Here is a 20,316-nt window from a genome sequence, read left to right on the forward strand (position 1 = left end):
AGTATGGATTGCTGAATTTCCTATTAGAATGCCAGTTGCTTGGCTGTTATACTGACCTTCTGCCTTCATCAATTTCCCAGTCACTGATGCAGGACCGGTATTCATATCAAGAAAGTCAAAGTAAAGTCAGAATTCCTTATCTGCATACTGGTTGTTGATTAGTGATTAAAACCGAAGCAAGCTATGCTTTTATGTACATAAACTGATACCGCTGTACTGTTTTTGTCCTTTTTTCCCCACAAATAGAGCTTTTTTTTGGTGGTTTTTGATCACCTCAGTTTCATCAAATGTTTTCAGAGGTGATCAAATACCACCAAAAGAAAGCTCTATTTGTGGGGAAAAAAAGACAAAAATGTTATTTGGGTACAGTGCAATTAATTGTCAGTTGAAGTAATGCAGTGCCGTATCGCAAAAATGGCCTGGTCAGGAAGGGAATAAAACCTTCCAGAGGTCAAGTGAGGAATTTCAATAATTTCAACAATAATTTTAATTTTTTTATTTTCAGGTTTTTGTTTTTTTATAAACTTGCAAAAGAAATTATGCTCAATGGAAATCAGCTCTATATTATAAATTTGTGTTAATGTATTAAGAAAAACAGTTTTCTATGTTTATTGTGCACTGGGGTACATTGGGGTAGCTGGAGTGGATTTATACTTTTTTTTTCACCTTAGGCTAACAGGCACATATTTTACTTGCCTGTGGTCCTTTGCTCAACCTTTTTACACCACAGAATGAAATCTCGAATCTATGTCCTCAAAAGATGACCCACATTTGGGGACTGCGTTTTCGCACCCCTAGCGATGTACCACTTGTCTAGTGGCTAATCTGATAAATTTAAAGTAGACCTTTCTAAGAGAAACATAGGGGCTGCCATTGCTGAATTTCTTATGAAAATGCCAGTAGCTTGACTGTTATACTGACCTCCTGCCTTCATCAGTTTCCCAGTCACTGATGCAGGACCGGTATTCATATTAGGAAAGTCAAAGTAAAGTTAGAATTCCTTATCTACATAATGGTTCTTGGTTAGTGATTAAAACTGAAGCAAGCTATGCTTTTATGTACATAAACTGATACTGCTGCACTGGAAACACTCCATTCTACCAACCAGCACAAAAAAAATATTCAATGGAGTCCCTCTATATATGCAGTCAAAGAATGCCTGGCATTTTATGCAAATGTAGGGTCAATATTTAGAACATGTAGATGCTACAGCTATATAGATCTCATCAGTGGGTAATCTCTAGATGTATACCTATAGTACACTAATGTAGTTTTAAAGTGGAATCAAACTGCTAGGAATGTTGGGGCCTCTAGGAGCTTTTGCCATAATGTGCAAGCACACTGAGCACATTGTACCTTATGACACGCTTAACTTGTGAATGCCTTTTTTTGCCATGTTCATCTTCACCTGGTGTTTTTCCACGTTCAGAGTCTTCATCCAACTTGACTGGCCAGGCCAGGATAAAGTGACCTCTGTCCAGAAAATCTGAAAAACAGCAGACACTTTGGTGGGGCAGACCCCTTCCACTTGTCTTTAACTTGCAATCACAATTAGCAGCGGGAACACGTAAAGAAAAAGCTGCATGGCGGTGGTAAATGCATAGACAGATCTGGTCAACATGTGACTCTGTTATCCATCCTTTCTAACATACACTACTATGTAAAGGTAGGTGGATAAAATGCTGTAAATTAAGAATGCTTTCAGAAATAGAAATGTTAATAGTTCACTTTATTAATTAATGCAATGCATAAAAGAGAAATTCAAATCAAATCAATATTTGGTGTGACCATCCTTTGCCTTCAAAACAGCATCAATTCTTCTAGGTACACATGTACACAGTTTTTGAAGGAACTTGGCAGGTAGGTTGCTCCAAACATTTTAGAGAACTAAATACAGAACTTCTGTGGATGTAGGCTGCCTCAAATCCTTCTGTGTCTTCATGTAATCCCAGCCAGACTTAATGATGTTGAGATCAGGGCTCTGTGGTGGCCAAACCATTACTCCAAGGACTCCTTGTTCTTCTTTACCCTAAAAAATGTTCCTTATGACATTGGCTGTATGTTTGAGGTTTTTGTTATGCTGCAGAATAGATTTGGGGCCAATCACATGCCTCCCTGATGGTATGGCATGATGTAGTATCAGATGAAGTATCCTGTCTGTATTTCTCAGCATTGAGGACACCATTGTTTATAACCAAATCTCCACTCTATTTGCAGAAATGCAGCCCCAAACTTACAAGTAACCTCCAGCATGCTTTTCTGTTGCCTGCAGACACTCATTATTGTACCGCTTTCCAGCCCCTTGGTGAACAAACTGCCTCCTGTTACAGCCACAAATTTCACATTTTGACTCATCAGTCCAGAGCACTTACTGCCATTTTTCTGCACCCCAGTTCCAATGTTTTCGTACATACAGTAGTTGAGTTGCTAAGCCTTTTTTCCATGTCGGAGGTATGGCTTTTTCCATTTCTAATTCTTCCATGAAGACCACTTGTGGCCAGACTTCTGTGGACAGTAGATGGGTCTACCTGGGTCCCATTGGTTTCCATTAGTTCTGTGCTGATGGCACCAATGGATGTCTTCCGATGTTGAAGAGAAGTAAGCATGATGTGTCTATCATCTGTTTCCTTGGCTGTCCACTGCGTCTACAGTTCTCAACGTTGCCTGTTTCTTTGTGCTGCTTCAGAAGAGCTTTAACAGCACATCATGAAACCCCAGTCTGCTTTAAAATCTTTGTTTGGGAGAGACGTTGCTGATACAGTATAACTGCCTTGTGTCTTGTTGCTGTGCTAAATATTGCCATGGTGTATGACCTGTGACATAAAACTGCCTTTCACAAACTCACCTTAGTAACGTCTGGCAGTTCCTCACCCAGTTTAAGAGTCAGTTTCACACTATGGCGACATGACTTCGGGTGCGACTAGTGAAGTCGCCGTGCACCGTGACTTCGGCGCGACTTGCACGGACTTCACATAATGGAAGTCAATGCAAGTCGCTCCGACTTCTGTCAAAAGTGGTACAGGAACTATTTTCTAAGTCAGAGCGACTTGAGTCGCTCCTATTAGAACCGTTCCCATAGCACTGAATGGACCGCAACTTTTCAGGCAACCAAGTCGCCTGACAAGTCACGGTAGTGTGAACCGGGACTTAAGCCTCCTACACAGCTGTTTCAGTTAATGTGTTTCAACTTACATATGAAATTGATGCTCTTTAGCACCTTTTTGGTAAATTATACATCTGAATTTAATCCTACAAAATCCCTGACTTTTGTGCAAGTGTGCAAATGTAAGAACTGATGCTGGTTTGAAGCCAAAAGGTAGTCACAACAAATATTTTGATTTTATTATTTTGATTTCAATTTTTCTTCTGTTCACTCACTTTGCATTTTGTAAATTAATAACAATAAATAATTAAAATATGTATATATTTTTGAAAGCATTCTTGCTTTACAGCATTTCATCACACCTGAAACCTTGAGTTATATTTCTATAAAGCGGAACTTCATCCTAAAGGGGAAAGTTTCTCTATATGCCTTTCTCCCCTCCTCTATCCTCTTCTATTTTTTTGGCGGAGGGGGGGGGGGGTATATGGTTTTCCCAGGTACCCATTTCCAATTTAGTTCAGACCGCCATAAGGAACTACCGGGATTCTCCCATTAACTTCCCCCGTCCAGAACATTCTGGGACATGTCACAGGTCCCAGAAGATTGTGGGACCATGTAACAAGGCACATCGTGGATCGCTCATGTGCAGTGGGCAGCCTGCTGTGAATCTGCAAGGAAATATAGCTGGCTGCCCACGGTAACCATGCCAGTGCCGCGGACCCGAAGAAGTGGTTCGGGGGAGCATAGCGCTGGATCCCTGAACAGGTGAGTGTCATTGAATTAAGTCAGCAGCTCCAATAATTTTAATTATTATTATTATTATTAATAATTTTTTTTTTTTTTTTTTTTTTTAAAGGGTGTAGCACTGCTTTAAACATTATCCAGTTCAACCATTGCAGTACTTTTAATTGTTCTTAAAACTTGGAAAATTTCTGGTGTCCATGTGCTGTCAAGCTTGTCCTTAGTTTTTCTTTTTTGAATAGCTAAAACAAAGAATGGAAAATCAGAAAGATATGGAAAACCAGCTGTCACAGAAGAGAATTGAACTGCTGAAGGTGAACTCAGCCAGGCATGAAATGGAGGATAAACTGATTAAACACACAGCAACAACCAACAATCAACTTACACTTGATTTAAGGTACAAAACTCTGTCCCCATCTAAGTATTCTGTGTGAACATTGTACATATAGCGCAGAGATCCATTTTCACGTGGATCACCAAGATATACACGCAAACAAAAATTCAACTAAGACCAATTAAAGTGTGTAATATTATGTAAACATTATTCATTGAAGGAAAAAAATAAATAAAATGACCATCTCAGAAGAAAGAATGGCATACTTGTATTTTAATATATGAAAAATGTAGGTAGACAAATAATGAAATGATGGCTTATTTATATCAGTTTCACTGCTTTATAAATATGCCTTGGTTTTGACAGCTAGGCTTCAGTGACCTCTGAGGATAAGAGAGTTAAATACAGCTGGTATTAGCACCTGAATCTCCCTTTATGTCATGTACCCTTCTGCGACGCAATATTCAGACTGAGAAAGAGCAGAGCATCAGTGTCAGTCAATAAGGGTCTATTGCTTTGCACACTGTTGTCAGTCTAACACAAGAAACACGCTTACAGTAATGAGCTGACCTCATGCCCTGTCAGCAGACTGATGAAAGGGGGGTTACACTTTATTTCCTAATTCCAACAAAGTTAGTAATGTCGCCCTCCTTGCTTTGGAGAGTAGCATATTTACAAAATGATGGCATTATATTTTCACTTATAGGAATGAAATAAGCTTCCTTCACCAGCAACTTCGGGAGAAAGATCTGCAGTCTGAACAGGACCGTGTTCTGAGAAAGAAAATGAGGGATGACTGTGCATCCTTGACTAGTGAAAATAGTGTATTGCAGGCTCAGTTATTGGAAATTATCAAACAACTGGAAATGGTAAGATCAATGCAGCAAATGCTATTACGACCAAACTTTAATCAGTAATTCCTTAAACTAGTAATAAAGTTAAAAACAGTATTTGGTGTTCCCTTTATGGGGTGCCTGTGGGTTGGCTAAGCCAATCGCAGAGTCCTGGCCACAGCCCCCCCTAGTTGCCTCTTATCCACCTACTCCTAAGTATGACCCATGGTTATTGTAGCCGTTATTCTGTTAGCGCATATGGATTGTACTCATCTTGTCACTTGTTTACCAATTGTTGTTACCTGTTTACTTTGTTCTCCAATAAAAAGTTATAACCAGAAAAAACAGTATTTGGCGCAAGTCCAGATATATCAATGTATCCCTGGCAGTAAAAGGGTGATCCTGGGATGAGAGGCAGATCCTGGTCTGGTGATTGTACACTGGGTGGCTGTTGGTGGTGACAAGAGAAGCGGCTCTGTCGAGGAAGCAAATGGAGAGAAGACCACAAGCGCCTACTAAGTGTAGCAGTAAAACCACTTTAATAAGATAAAGGTTAAAATTACTCACAAAAGGTGGGTTAAAAAAAAAGCATGTAGTGACAGAAGGTGGTCCTTCACTTTGCAAGCATGGGGGGTCCTCGAGGATGCTGTCCATGATCCGGGTAGCCCCCAGTAACAGCAGGGCGATCTCTGCTGCCAGGAAAAGATCACGGACAGCGTCCCCGAGGACCCCTAATGCTTTCGAAATGAAGGACCACCTTCTGTCGCTACATGCCTGATATGTGTCTGTTGTAGTATGTACTTGTGTACTTGTTTTATAAAGTATCCTTTTCTCTTTGTATTGCTTCCTCTGTGTGGAATACCTGGTGTTCCTGCTTTCCTATTTCAAACTGACAATGCTAGGCATGAGAGCACATCCATCCCAGTGTGGTCAGTTTTTTGGCTGTGCTGGAAGAACAGCCTGCCTGTCCTCCAATGATCAGATTGTGCACAGCCATTCAGTGGAAATATCAGTGTACTGCGGCTTCTCCACCCCCACTTCTTTAGGCCCCTTTTGCAGCTGAGAAGAGAGGTTATGTGATCACTTCTAAAAAAGGACAAAAGCAATTTATAATGTTTAAAGGGTAGGGGTTCACATACTGTATACTTTAAACATAAAAACAAAAATTTTAATATAATGCAGCCTACCAATCCTTAGATGTGGTGACTGCATTAGTATTTTCTCTTTTATTAGGCTATTTTATCTTTATTTTCAACTAGTCTTCTAGTCATGCACATCCGTACTAGTGTGCCCCCTCGGGCAGGCAGCGCTACCATCCCATGACTACTGTGTCTGGGACACAGCAGATAATGGCACTTGGTGGCTGGGGTATCATGTATTGCTATGATTGGTCACAGCGATCACATGATTACATTGTTGGCAAAACAGTCATGAATGGATTCCAGTATGTGAAAAGAATTGTGAAAAAATGTTTTTTGTTTAAATTCTTTCTGAAATTGTGACATAAAATTACAACTTCAAACAACTCGCTATGCTTTTTACTAAATACTTTGGGCTGTCTACTTTCCAAACAGTGGTCATTTGGGGGTATTTGTACTGCCCTGGCATTTTAGGGCCTTAAGAAATTAGATTGGCCGTCGGTACATCAGGAGTGATCACTTTTCAAATATATATACCATAGTTAGTATACTTTATTACTTTCACACATTAAATAATATACACCGATTTGAGTTATTTTTATCAAAGAAATGTAGCAGACTACATTTTGGCCTAAATTTATGAAACAAGATTATTTGTTTGCAAAATTTTGTGAAAGAAATAAAAACGTGTCTTTTTATTTATTTTTTTATTTTTATTTCAGTATTTTTAATTTATATAGCAAAACAATAAAAAATCCAGTGGTGAATAAAGTGATTGTAAAGTCTATTTTTTTTTTAAATAACATAACAAATCATACTTATCTCCCCTGTGCAGTTGGTTTTGCACAGTGTGGCCTGGATCCTCCTCTTCTCGGGTCCCTCTTCTGTGATCCTGGCCCCTCCCTCCTGTTGAGTGCCCCCACAGCAAGCAGCTTGTTATGGGGACACCCAAGCCGAGTTTTACAGTAGCTTCCTGTGTCCATTCAGACACGGAGCCGCGGCTTGGCCCCGCCCCCTTTCTCTTCTATTTGGCTGACTGACTTTGATTGCCAGCAGCGGGAGCCAACTGTGCTGCGCTGCTGTCCCAGCCAATGTGGAGGGGAGTCCCGGGCAGCTGAGAAACTCCTGCAACATCGCAGGAGAAAGATGGTCTCAGGTAAGTATTGTGGGGGCTGCTGCACACAAAAGGTTTTTTAATCCTAATGCATAGAATGCATTAAGATAGAAAGAAAAACCTTCTGTTTTTACAATCCCTTTAACCACTTAAAGACTGGAAGGTGTTACCCCCTTAATAACCAGGCCATTTTTTTGAGATTCCGCACTGCGTTATTTTAACTCACAATTGTGCGGTCATGCGATGCTGTACCCCAAATAAAATTGATGTCCTTTTTTCCCCACAAATAGAGCTTTCTTTTGGTGGTATTTGATCAAGTCTGCAATTTTTATTTTTTGCGCTATAAACAAAATAAGAGCGACAATTCTGAAAAAAAAAAAAAAAACAATATTTTTTACTTTCTGCTATTTAACATTCCCAATGAAAAAAATTAAAAATCGAATTTTTTCATCACTTTAGGCCAATATGTATTCTGCCACATGTTTTGGTAAAAAAAAATCCCAATAAGAGTATATTGATTGGTTTGCGCAAAAGTTATCACGCCTACAAACTAGGGGAAAGATATGTCATTTTTATCAATTTTTTTTTTTTTTTCATAGTAATGGCGGCGATCAGTGATTTTTAGCAGGACTGCGTTATTTTGGCGGACAGATCGGACACCTAACTGACACTTTTGGGGGGACCAGTGATATTACTACAGTAATCAGTGCTAAACATATGCACTGTTACTGTACTAATGACACTGGCAAGGAAGGGGTTAACAGCAGGGGCAATCAAAGGGTTAAATGTGTCCCTAGGGGGTGCTTTCTAACTGTGTGGAGGATAGACTTATGGAATGAAAACAGGGACCTGTGTGCCTAAATAGGAGGAACACAGGAGCCCTGTGTTCATTGCTGACAGAACAGGTCTGCAGACCGCTCTTCTGTCTCCATAGGGAGCAATGGGGGGGGGGGGGATCCTGGTGGCAGCCAGCAGACCCCCAGATCAGCTTCCCATGTGGTGAATGGGTGCGGGAAAGAGCCAACCTGCCACAGTATATGTACTGCTGGCGGTCGGCAAGTGGTTAAATACCACATACCACCAAAAGAAAGCTCTATTTGTGTGAAAAAAATGTAATTTGGATACAGTGTTGCATGACCGCGCAATTGCCAGTTAAAGTAGCACAATGCTGAAAAGCAAAACAAATGATATGTTTATGAAGGGGATCAAGTGGTTAAACTATAAAGCTTGGCTGACTAACCAAGATGTAAATGTCAACCCTAAATAAATATTAGTTCAAACAGCACCCTAAATAATAGATTCTGAAAACTGAATCTACATTGCAAATGGCCTTTTTATGTTTTGATGATTATCAGTGATTCTCCAGGGACAAATATTGCAAAACCCAGACCACCCCTTTGATTGAGTTAAACACTAAACAAGTGTGTTATGGACCTGTCCTTGGTTGTTTTGTTACCAATACTCCAACATCCCTGCAATACAACATCCATATTATAAGATTGAGATATGAGAAGATTTCAAGAGTTTAATGTGTTAGTCATTCCAATGACAAGCTGTTTTTCTTCTTGCTGTATTGCATTGGCAAATGATTAAATGGGAGGGACACATAGGTGTTTCTTGCTTTCTCTCTTGACTCCCACTCACATTGACCTCTCAGGTTGCCAAGCAACAGATGTAGTTTTAGAATTCTAAACATTTTCATGTAAAATAACTGAGTCATGATCCACATCACATCTAGTTTCTGTTTTAGCAATCATAGGTATGCAATACTATGTGCGAAAAAATTATATATACAGTAAATATGTAGCACTGCCTCCCTAGGAGCCGCTGTAAATGTACCAGTTCTTTCCCAAATCAATGCAAAGTTAGCCAGGCACACAGCAACAATCCATTCATTCTGGTTTAATAATCAGTCTAGGGCACATGTCAAACACAAGGCCTGCGGGCCACATTTTGCCCTCCAGGCCAAATCATGTTGCCCTCGCACCTCTCCTGCAGCTGCAGCAACCCCTCCTCCCTGCCCCCACCTTGTTTCAGTAGTCAGCAACAGAGAGGAGGACAGAACACTTCTGCCTGATCCTGTGCTTCCCCATGCTGCCACGGAAAGGCTTGTCTCTGCCCCCTGTTTTAGCAGTCAGTGGCAGAGAGGAGGACAGAACTCCTCCTACAGCTCTCTATCCACTTGCAGCACCCCCTGATCTCCGCCTTCCCTGGTCTCAGCATTCAACAGACTCTGGCAAATGACTCCAGCCCTCCTCTGGTCTTTCTCCAGACCCTGTACTTTCTGCTTCCCAGCTCTGCCCTCAGCTTCTTCCCAATAGCAGCACAAGGGGAGTGCACTGTGATGAAAAGGATGGTGGAGGACTCTTGACTTCTGATGGTAAGGGGGGTGGGGTGCTCTGGGCATTTGCTTACAATTATTATGAGAATAATGCAATTCTGTGTCAGTTGAAAAGGAGAGCCCCACACTGCTGGTATCATCCATAAGAAACTTTATTGGAGACTGCTCAAACAGAACACCATGGCAGAACCAGTTTCTATTGGAGGATACCAGCAGAGTGTGACCCTCCTTTTCAGACTTGCATCATCTGCTACAGGAGTGTGAGTGGGCTTCGTGCCGGTCTGCACATGCCCTTCACACATTAAGTCTTAAGCTATTACTAAAACCAGTAATCAAATGCAAAGGCAATTATTTACTATAATAAAAAGTAGATACATTTATATAGTCTTACAGATACAACTGGCCCTTTGAGGGGAAACCATAATGCTAATGCGGCCCACAATGAATTTGAGTTTGACACCCCTGGTCTAGGGGATATCTTTTAGGTGTTTTAATGTTGAGAAACGTGGATGGAATGTAAGGTAGTATGGGATACTCCAGATTCACTGTATATTAACAGGACGACACTTAACTCTTCTAAGTCTCTTTAAGTCACTTGACCTCCAGAAGATTTTACCGCCTTCATGACCAGGCCATTTGTTTCTATTTAGCAATGCACTACTTTAACTTGTAATTGCACAGGCATGTAGTACTATATCCAAATGCATTTTTTTTCACACAAATAGAGATTTATTTTGGTAGTATTTGATCGCCTCTGGGTTTTTTATGTTTTGCAATATAAATAAAAAAACACCAAAAATTTTGAAAACAAACTATTTTTTACTTTCTGCTACAAAACATATCCAATAAAAAAATGTAAAAAATATATATTTTTTTCACAAATTTTGGCCAAAATGTATTCTGCTACATGTCTTTGATAAGAAAATCCCAATAAGTGTATATTGATTGTTTTGCGTGAAAGATTTAGTGCCTGATCAGTGACTAATGAGTCTGTGATAGTACAGTGGATAATCTGATACTAACTGACGCTGATCACCAGTGACGTTAATACAGTGATCAGTGATAATATTATACACTATCACTGTACTAATGACAGTGGCTGAGAAGGGGTTTAATGTGTGTCTAGCTATGTGTAATATGTGTAAAGTGTGCTGCTTTTACTACTAGATCTCTAAGTTTCTCATCCCTGCTCTGCGAATCTCTGAGAGATTGTTCTTTCTGTACAGAGCTCTGTGTTGATTGTCAACACTGAGCTCCGGGCTGTGATTTTGGGCAGAACTGGGTCTCTTCATTTTAGATGCTATACCAGAGAGAAATCCTACTGACTTCTCCACCCAAAAGATACAGTTCACAGTCACTAGAACCCTGGGTTCAAAACAGTACTCACAATGTCATAGGATCGCCAGATGCCTCCTTCCAGTATCTACCAGACACTCGTCAGTGAGATCTCCAGACCAGGCTCCCAGAGGAGGGTTCTCTTCAATAGGTTAATAGCCCCCCACAACTGTGCCACATGAAAAATAGCTTGACTCAGGATAGCTGCTGCGTAGCCAACCCTACCCAAATTCACCCAGATTCCCTCCAACAGGGAGAAGAGACCCCTCTGCTCTAAGCTCCCTCTAACACCGGAGGGCATCTTGTAATGCAATTTGACAGGTCAAATCGCATAACAAAGTCACTGTTCAAATTGGTGTAATGCCGACTTTGTGGTGCCGCATCAAATTGTAGTTCCTACACTACTTTTGGTGGTTTCATAGACAACTGTGCATGAAGCCACACAGATGTCTTCCAAGTCGCACCGAAGTCACAATGACATGCGGCTTTGAAGCTGCACAATTTCAAAGCCACATTCAATGTGAACAAGGGCTTAATCCCAGACTATTTATATGCTTCTCCAGTCACCTTCTGGGCACACCTCCTCAGGGATTGGCTGGAGCACAATAAATATTCAGGCTGCCCATTTGCACTGCTCAACCCTCTTTGTTCCAGAAGCCCCTGGAAGGCAGGGGAGAGCAATCAATCTTGCAGCCTATGAGATCCAGAACAGCCAAAAGCAATCAACAACTCTTCCGCTAATTACAGAGGAGCCACACAAAGATAAATTTGCCTTACTTCTTAGGAACCTAACTGGAAGGGTGCTAACTGGAAGGGTGATATATAGAGTATCTGCAAAATAAATCTCCATTCATAATTGTATATAGATCTAATTTCGCCATGATACAATGCCTACAAAATTGTGAGAGATAACAATAGGGGTATATAATAACAGTACTACTTTTTGAATTCCAGCAGAGACAACTGAGGGAAGAGAATTATACTCATAATTCATCTAGCGTTACTCAGCTTCTAAGTGTCAAGGACAGAGAAGGGCAGCTGAGCAAGGAGGTAAAATGGCAGGAAGCTCTTCTGTTACAAGAGAAGGAACGTTTAAAAGATCTGATGGAGCAGGTAATTACGACACAAAGACAAGTAAGGCAGGAAAAAGTATGTATTTTTAGTTTTTGAATAGTGCAGGAACCAATCTTGCCTCTGTCGTGGTCTTGCCTTGGAGGTCTTCACACTGCATAATTGATAGAAAACTGTGACAGGAAGTCAGGTAAATCTATGGGTGTTGTCACAGACAGGAGATACACTTCTGCTTTGTTTAGACAATTCACCAATTACTATAGGGTGTCGGCTGCAGAGGTAGCCAGGAAGGTGTAAGGACGTTGAAAAAGCTTCAGCTATTCAGAATGAGGCAATTAAGGCCTCTATAAGTTATCCAGGGGATGACTACTGATTGCTGCCTCCTGAGGCTGTGTGAGCTGAGGAGAGCAGTCAGCTGAGAGACTTCTAAAGGTGAGGTGATGAACTTTTTCTGTGTGAAGAAAAACAAATGGACATTTTCTGTGTGAAGAGAAAGTAAATGGACTATTGAGTGTCTGCTGTAGGACCAGCAGAAGGTTGGGACAGACTCCATAGATAGGTTCCTGTGTGTGAAGGTAGACGCCCACAGTGGCCAGGGTTTATTTTATTTTATGTTTGTTTTGAATTATGCTGTTTTTGATGCTTGCACTTGTGTGAAGAAAATTGCAAGAATAAACCATAGACTGTTGTTTTCAACTACTCCTCAGCTATCTGTCTGTGTAACAAACCCCCCCAAGGGGTCACCCTCTCTAGCTACCGAGCTAACCCCTCACAAAACCTAAAGATACTGTACAAAGATTTTGATTCCAATTGTAATGTGTGTGGAAAGTTTAAAACAATAAATTGCTATTGTTAGACAATGTACAGCATGTGTCATATTTATTAAAAAAAAACATAATGCATTATATGCCTTTTGGTGTTCAGGCTAATAAATAGTTGTTGTTTCAGTTTTATTTTCCATGTTACAGATGAACTTGCTGCTGAGTGGCAACACACTTCAAGATTTAAATACAAATACTATGAGTAGTCACATTGCTGAGCTGCAAGCTATTTTGGCTAAAGAAGAGCAAATCAACACAGAATTACAGAGAGACAAGACCTTGCTTATTGACCATGTTAGTCAGCTACAAAGTCAGGTAACGATCAATTACAATACAATTAGTAATAACAGGCAGCCCCCGGGTTACAAACAAGGTGGGTTCTGTGGGTTTGTTCTTAAAGCGGAGCTCCAGCTCCCCCACCAAAAATACAAATACTGTAGCTGCTGACTTTTAATAATAGAACACTTACTGTTCCAGGGATCCCATGATGTCGGCACCCCAGCAGATTCTTTGGTCGGGTTCCGGGTGCTGCCACTGCCATTCCTTCTAAGGGAAACCGGCAGTGAAGCCATGTAGCTTCACAGCCGGTTCCCTACTGCGTATGTGTGAAAAGCGCTGCGCTTCATAAATGGCCCGGCAGGGGGGAAGGAGGAGGGGGACCGAACTTTCAGGGGACCTCGCCGCGGAAGTGGTGATGCATACCTGTCAAAAACAGGTACCCACTCCCCCCCCCCTCCAAAAGGTGCGGGGGGGGAGGAGGCAAAGGAGCAGAACCTCCCCTTTTTGGCGGAGCTCCACTTTAAGTTGAACTTGCATGTAAGATGGAACAAGTACACTTTTTTTAAGTGTAACTCCAGCCAAAAAAAATATTTTTTTAGTTCTGTGGATAGCATAGAGAAGGGCTAACACCCCTGTAACATTTATTTTGCTGTCTGTGCCCCTGTTGTGAAGATTTTACCTCACTTTCTGTCCCTATGACAATTGGATTTTGAACATTTTGGGTTGTTGTGGAAACAACAATTAGTGATAAAGCTTCAGCGGAGACACCTTTTTCCCATGAGAACTCTTACAGGAGTGAATTTCCCTCCCTAGGGGTAGATTTCTTCTCACTTCTTGCTGTCTCCCTCTGTTTGTAAGTATGAGTTGTATGTTTGTAACCCAGGGACCGCCTGTTTAACAATATTTAAATATTTTAAGAAATGTATTTCATCTTCATAATTGTTGTCCTTATCACTATCTTCCAAAAACAGAGCCTAGACATCAGACTGAAAATAAATGAATACAAATTGTGTCATGATTAATTGTTTGACGGTTATTTTAATTTAAGCATAACTATGTTAAGTTACAATAATTACTTTGACCTTTTTCTCTGTCCCTGATATGTACTAATCCACACAACTCCTGGCTGCTGTAGCTGCATGCACCTAAATCTCACAAGCTCACTGTCAGCCTTCTGATGTAAGGTGAACAAAATAAATAAAGTGCAGCGCTAAAAGTGATTAAACAAATAAGTCCATAAACAGAAGAATTCACCAAAAATGGTGAATAAACAAATAATAAGAAAGTCCCATGTGAATAGTACAGCAAACAATCCAAAAATAAGTGTGGTCACAGTGGTTGCCAGATCCCGACACCATCAGAGGAGAGATAATAATGCGCTCACCAGAGACTGTGGACCCAAAATACCAGTACCTCAAACGGGTCAGATTAGCTGATACAGTAGGTCTTTGATAACTCCAATGAAAGTTGTAACCTCAGATATTCCAATGGATAGTCATAAGATGGATTTGAGGGAGGAGGGAAGTCTCAACCCACAGATGACATAAAAGGATAAACCAGAGGAAGCAAACATAGTGTAAAAGTTTATTTAAAAAAGGGAAGTACACTTACAGACATCCAGAGATACAAGCATGTATCAAGCAAGCAAATCAGGCTGTCCTTGGCATAGTTCTGATGCGTTTCGTTAGAGATAACTTTCTCAAAGGATATTGCCAGTATTCAGTCATAAATTCGCACATATTTATGGGTTAAATGTAAATTGAAATGTATCCCACCTGTGTGAAAGCTGCCCTATGGCGATGGCGTGCATTCCAAGCCTCATTGTGGTGTAAGGTACACAGCGTGGCGTCATTTCCGTGGTAAACCGGAAGTGAGGCAACTAACGGCATCATACGTGGAAGTAAATAGACCGCTGAAAGAAGTTAATAGCGGTGTGATGCATATAACCAAGAGAGGCCAGCAAATTAGGCGGATCAGCTCAATCCACATTACCCATGCATAAAATACCGATATTTATAATTATGGATGCAATCCAAATAAGTCTAAAAGGTAAACCCTATATATTTTTCTGATGTAAGGTGCCCGCTTGTTTCCAGGGATCCCCCATCCATGTTTCCCATCCCTCATTAGGAAAACCTGCCTGCCTGGCTGGGACTTAATGTGTATGTCAAGGCAATCTTAAAAAAACATAACCAGTACACCCCTGCAATATATACACATTTCCCTGTGTTTTATCTCTTTAAGCACTCTGGAAGTACAAATAATACCTGCTGATGTGCCAGAAATGTACTCTACTTTTAAGTCCTGAGGGCTGACACTACACAGCACTTTAGTGGACTGAGGCGTTGATTCACTAGAGGTAAATAAGCTGTTTACTTGCAAGGAAATTTGCCCCAGACCTTAGTAAATGAGATGAAGTTTTGCTGACTTCCATCATCCTAACACGTGCAAGCAAAAGCACTTTTTTTATTTTCCTTGCACACGATTGGGTATTTTTTTGCAAAGTGGAATTTCACCACATTCACTAAGTATTGCCTTACAATGTGAACAGCATATTTGCCTTTAGGCCAGTCATAGATGGAGTGAATTTCTTTCCTGCAACCATCAGACAGTGCTGAAAGGGAATCCTTCCCAACGAGTCATTGTGTGCTACCAACAGGGATACCCACTCCTGCTGGGAGAACACAGTGATTATTGCTAGTGGCTATAACAGCCGCTGGCGATAATCACATGTAAAATCCGGCAGGCTAGTTGTACCCAAGTTGATCAATTCAGCCTGCCCATAAATGGTTCCAATCTTGGCCGGTTCCTGCTGAGATTCCAACCATCTATGGTCAGGTTTAGTAAATCAACCTCACTGTGTTTTCAAACCTCTATTCTGTACAATATAAAGGCTAATGATATTTAGTCCCAAGATAAGAACAGAATGACCAATCGACTGGTTGGGATAACTCAGGAAGTATGCAGAAGACACAGGAGAGCTCTGGGTTTCAGACAAGATTAACAGGTACTTTTTTGTACTTATTGAACAGATATAACAAAACACTTTCAGTTGTGTATATATATACCAGACCAAAAGGGAACAAATAAAAGAAGATCGTTGATAGGGTTTACATAGATTTGAAGATGTTCATCTACATCAGGGTTTCCTAACCAGGATTCCCCAGGGGTTTTCCACGATCTTACCTTCAATTGCAACCAGGGAGTAGGTAGATCTAGACCCCCTGTTCATTGCCCCACTAATTCCTGTGCTTTGCCCTTCTGAGCCCTGTGCTCTGCAGCACTGAGCTCTATGCTATGCCTGGCTGAGGCCTCTACATTCCCCCGCTGAATCCTGTGCTTTGCTGACCCTGCCCATCGGCTTCTGGAATGAGACATGCCTATCCTACATGTGAATAGCTATGTGAATTCTGGCTACAATGGAACATAGAGAAATCCAATAAAAAATCTTGTTGAACTTTCTTACAGATGTAGTGTTTGCTATATAGTGTTAGCAACTGGGAGCATTAGCAAGATAGATAATGTTTTACAAAGTGCAGTGCTTTTTTACTGAAGGTATTTGCATGCAATTACTATCACAAATACAAATATTTATTTCCAAAAAATAATGGGCAGAGCCAGTGCAAATCATTCCTATGTGCTGCAGGGGCCAAATGTGCACCCAGAAACACTAGTTTATAGCATATATGCAGCATAACCTATAAATCCATGTCTCCAACTTGCACACAGCTGCATCTATCCTGTTAGTTCTCATTAGTGCACGATCACAGTATAAACCTAACTTTTTGCCCCCTTTTAGCAACCTGCCTAGTTATACTGTAATGTCATACAATAACGCCTGTGGCCACCAGATGGCACAATGTACCTGAATCACATCTAAGTCATGTGCATGCTACATTACTTCTAAAGTATACTGGAAAACAATTGTGCCATGTACAAATACAAAATTTTTTAATTTTATTCTACTTTATTACTATATAAAGATTAAATACCTAATCATAATAGTTATATTCACTATGGAAGACTTGTATTTGTATGTACACTTAGATAGGCGGGGGTAGGGATCTCAACAGGTCAGTGGGGCTTGTGGCACACATTGAATGATTGGCATGGTGCCCATTCATAATGGGCTACTGGCCAGAATAAACCTTTACTGCAAACAGTGCCATGAGCATTCAATAGGCTGCTGCACCATGTGCTGTAGTTTTTCAGGCTTGGAAAAAACTGAATAGATCTTGCATAGGTCCAAAAAGTAATCTCATTAACAGTGATTTTCATTTTAATACGAGACAGGCCAAGTTGGGCATATTTTAGGTAAAAATTGATATATTCTGTTACAAGTAGGGTTGAGCGAACACCTAGATGTCCGTGTTCGACGGGTTCGGCCGAACTTTAAAAAAAAGTCCGGGTCCGTGTCCCGGACTTTTACCGAACTTTTCCCGGACACCGAACCCCATTGAAGTCAATGGGGACCCGAACTTTAAGGCACTAAAATGGCTCTAAAACACCAAAGGAAAGGGCTAGAGTGCTGCAAATGGCAGCAAAACGTAATTAAGAGCATGGCAAGTGCTCTGCAAACAAATGTGGATAGGGAAATAACTTAAAACAACAAAAAAAAAACAGAAAAATAAAACAATGTTCTTCTTCATCTCTGAAGGACGAGGCCCATATGGAGTAGGAGGGAGGTTGAGGTGGTGGTGGATGTGGCGGTGACATAGGCGTGCGCACAGGGTGTGCTGGGTGTGCCTGGGCACACCCTAATCACCTAGGGCACATAGCATTGCCAGTGAGGAGATGGGAAAGATCTCCCTGGGACCTGCTCTGCTCTATTTCTCCTTGCCTACAGGTACATGGCCCCGATACATTACTCTCCCTGCTGGCAAACACATGCATGTGTATTTCAACTTTGGGGTGCACACCTTAATGCAATAGGCTGCGCACACCTATGGGCGGTGTAGGTGGAAGCGGCGGTGGAGGAGGACCAGGGCCGGATTAACAGCATCATGGGCTTGGTGCTGAGGATTTTGAAGGGCCTTAAGGGCCGTGCCTTGCCATGCACCCAGAGGAGGAAGGGTGCAGCCATGCATGCCTAATTCAACATGGGATGCTGTCTCTGAAGCCCATAAACACATCCATGCATCGCCAACTGTCCCTCCTTGTCCGGCCTTCACGCTGTGTGGGGAGGTTCTGAGGGTGCTGCCTGGGGAAGCGAGCATAGAAGCCAGACTTCTGTGTTTACAAGTGACAGAAGAGCGGTAACAGTGAATATGGCCAACCCGGGGCCTATATAAAAGGTAGGGGCCTGGAGCTGCAGCTCCAATAGCCCCTACATTAATCTGGCCCTGAGGAGGAGGACGAGGTAGCCAACACTGCTTCTTTTCAAAAATTTTAAATGAGGGTACACCCCAAAAGAGTGAGAAAGAGCAAAAATGGAACAATGGGTGGGTAAGGTCGGTATCCATTGCTATTCTGCATAAGGTACGGAAAAGTCCCGTGGGATCCATGCCTGGTTCATTTTAATGAACGTGAGCTTGTCCACATTGTCTCTGGACAGGCGGCTGCGCTTGTCTGTTATAACGCCCCCAGCCGTGCTAAATACCCGTTCAGATAATACACTGGCTGCAGGGCACGCCAGCACCTCCAAGGCGTAAAGGGCAAGCTCAAGCCATGTGCCCAATTTGGAGACCCAGAAGTTGAAGGGGGCAGACCAGTCATTCACTACATGTAGGCGTGTGCACACATACTGCTCCACCATGTTGGTAAAATGCTGCCTCCTGCTAAGACGTTCCATCTGAGCTGCTGGTGCTGCTGTTTGTTGTGGCGTGCTGACAAAGCTTTTCCACATTTCGGCCATGCTAACCCTGCCTTCTGAGGTGCTGGCGGTGCCCTGGTTGCGTTGGCGACCTCCTCCTCCTCCTCCTCTGCCTTGTGCTTCCACTGTGGCCCCGCTGTCAGATGGGAATGCCAGCAGCATGGCGTCTACCAGCGTGCGCTTGTACTCGCGCATCTTGCGATCGCGCTCCAGTGAGTGAATTAAGGACGGTACGTTGTCCTTGTAACGGGGATCCAGCAGCGTGGCCACCCAGTAATCAGCACAAGTTAGAATGTGGGCAACTCGGCGGTCGTTGTGGAGACACTGCAGCATGTAATCGCTCATGTGTGCCAGGCTGCCCAGAGGCAACGAAAGGCTGTCCTCTGTGGGAGGTGTATCGTCCGTGTCCTCTGTATCCCCCCAGCCACGCACCAGTGATGGCCATGAGCTGGCCTGGGTGCCACCCTGCTGTGAACATGGTTCCATCTCCTCCTCCAGCTCCTCCTCCTCCTCATCCTCCTCATCCTCCAGAACTGTGCCCCTGCTGGACAATTGCGTCCCTGGCGTTTGCGTGTGCAGGAACCCACCCTCGGAGCCCCTTGCGAATGACTGCCCTGAAAGCCTTGGAAATGTTACCTCTTCATCCTCCTCCTCCTCCTCATCCTGTGCCACATCCTCTTCCATCATCGCCCGAATTGTTTTTTCAAGGAGGCATAGAAGTGGGATAGTTAAGCTGAGAACGGCGTCATTGCCACTGGCCATGTTGGTGGAGTACTCAAAACAGCGCAACAAGGCACACAGGTCTCGCATGGAGGCCCAGTTAAATTAAATAGCGGAATAGAAAATATGATCCAAAAAAAGTGTATGTATATCACACGTACACAACCACACTGGGCCCCAATTACTATTGTTTGTACCCCTAAAAGGCTAGATGAGGAGTAGGGGGAGTATGGAACAGGCAGCACCCTCAAACCTTCAGAAGTATGAGATGAACCCCAACAACTTGGAAAGGTGGATCTCTCTCACACGTACCGACACAGACTATCCCGCAATTCAATTGATCCTCAAAGGTTTTTATTGAATAGCGGAATAGGAAATATGATCAAAAAAAGTGTATGTATCTCGCACGTACACAACCACACTAGGCCCCAATTACTATTGTTTGTACCCCTAAAAGGCTAGATGAGGAGTAGGGGGGGTATGGAACAGGCAGCACCCTCAAACCTTCAGAAGTATGAGATGAACCCCAACAACTTGGAAAGGTGGATCTCTCTCACACGTACCGACACAGACTATCCCCCAATTTAACTGATCCCCAAAGGTTTTTGATTAAATAGCGGAATAGAAAATATGATCCAAAAAAAGTGTATGTATATCACACGTACACAACCAC

The 20,316-nt window shown here is 42.2% G+C and overlaps 1 protein-coding gene across 1 annotated transcript in view; it reads left to right on the plus strand.

Moving 5' to 3' along the window:
- LOC309551408 (uncharacterized protein) overlaps positions 1 to 20,316 on the plus strand; it is a gene marked incomplete at its 3' end in the record, with an annotated part of 50,293 nt that overhangs the window by 18,789 nt on the left and 11,188 nt on the right. The window contains exons 5-8 of the mRNA XM_082251982.1: positions 4,087 to 4,241; positions 4,885 to 5,047; positions 11,895 to 12,053; positions 12,980 to 13,147. Of these exons, the coding sequence (XP_082108108.1) occupies positions 4,087 to 4,241; positions 4,885 to 5,047; positions 11,895 to 12,053; positions 12,980 to 13,147 (645 nt within the window). The remainder of the gene's footprint in view (positions 1 to 4,086; positions 4,242 to 4,884; positions 5,048 to 11,894; positions 12,054 to 12,979; positions 13,148 to 20,316) is intronic.

The sequence above is a fragment of the Pelophylax lessonae genome (assembly GCF_965119305.1).
Source record: "Pelophylax lessonae genome assembly, chromosome: 3".
Taxonomy (NCBI): domain Eukaryota; kingdom Metazoa; phylum Chordata; class Amphibia; order Anura; family Ranidae; genus Pelophylax; species Pelophylax lessonae.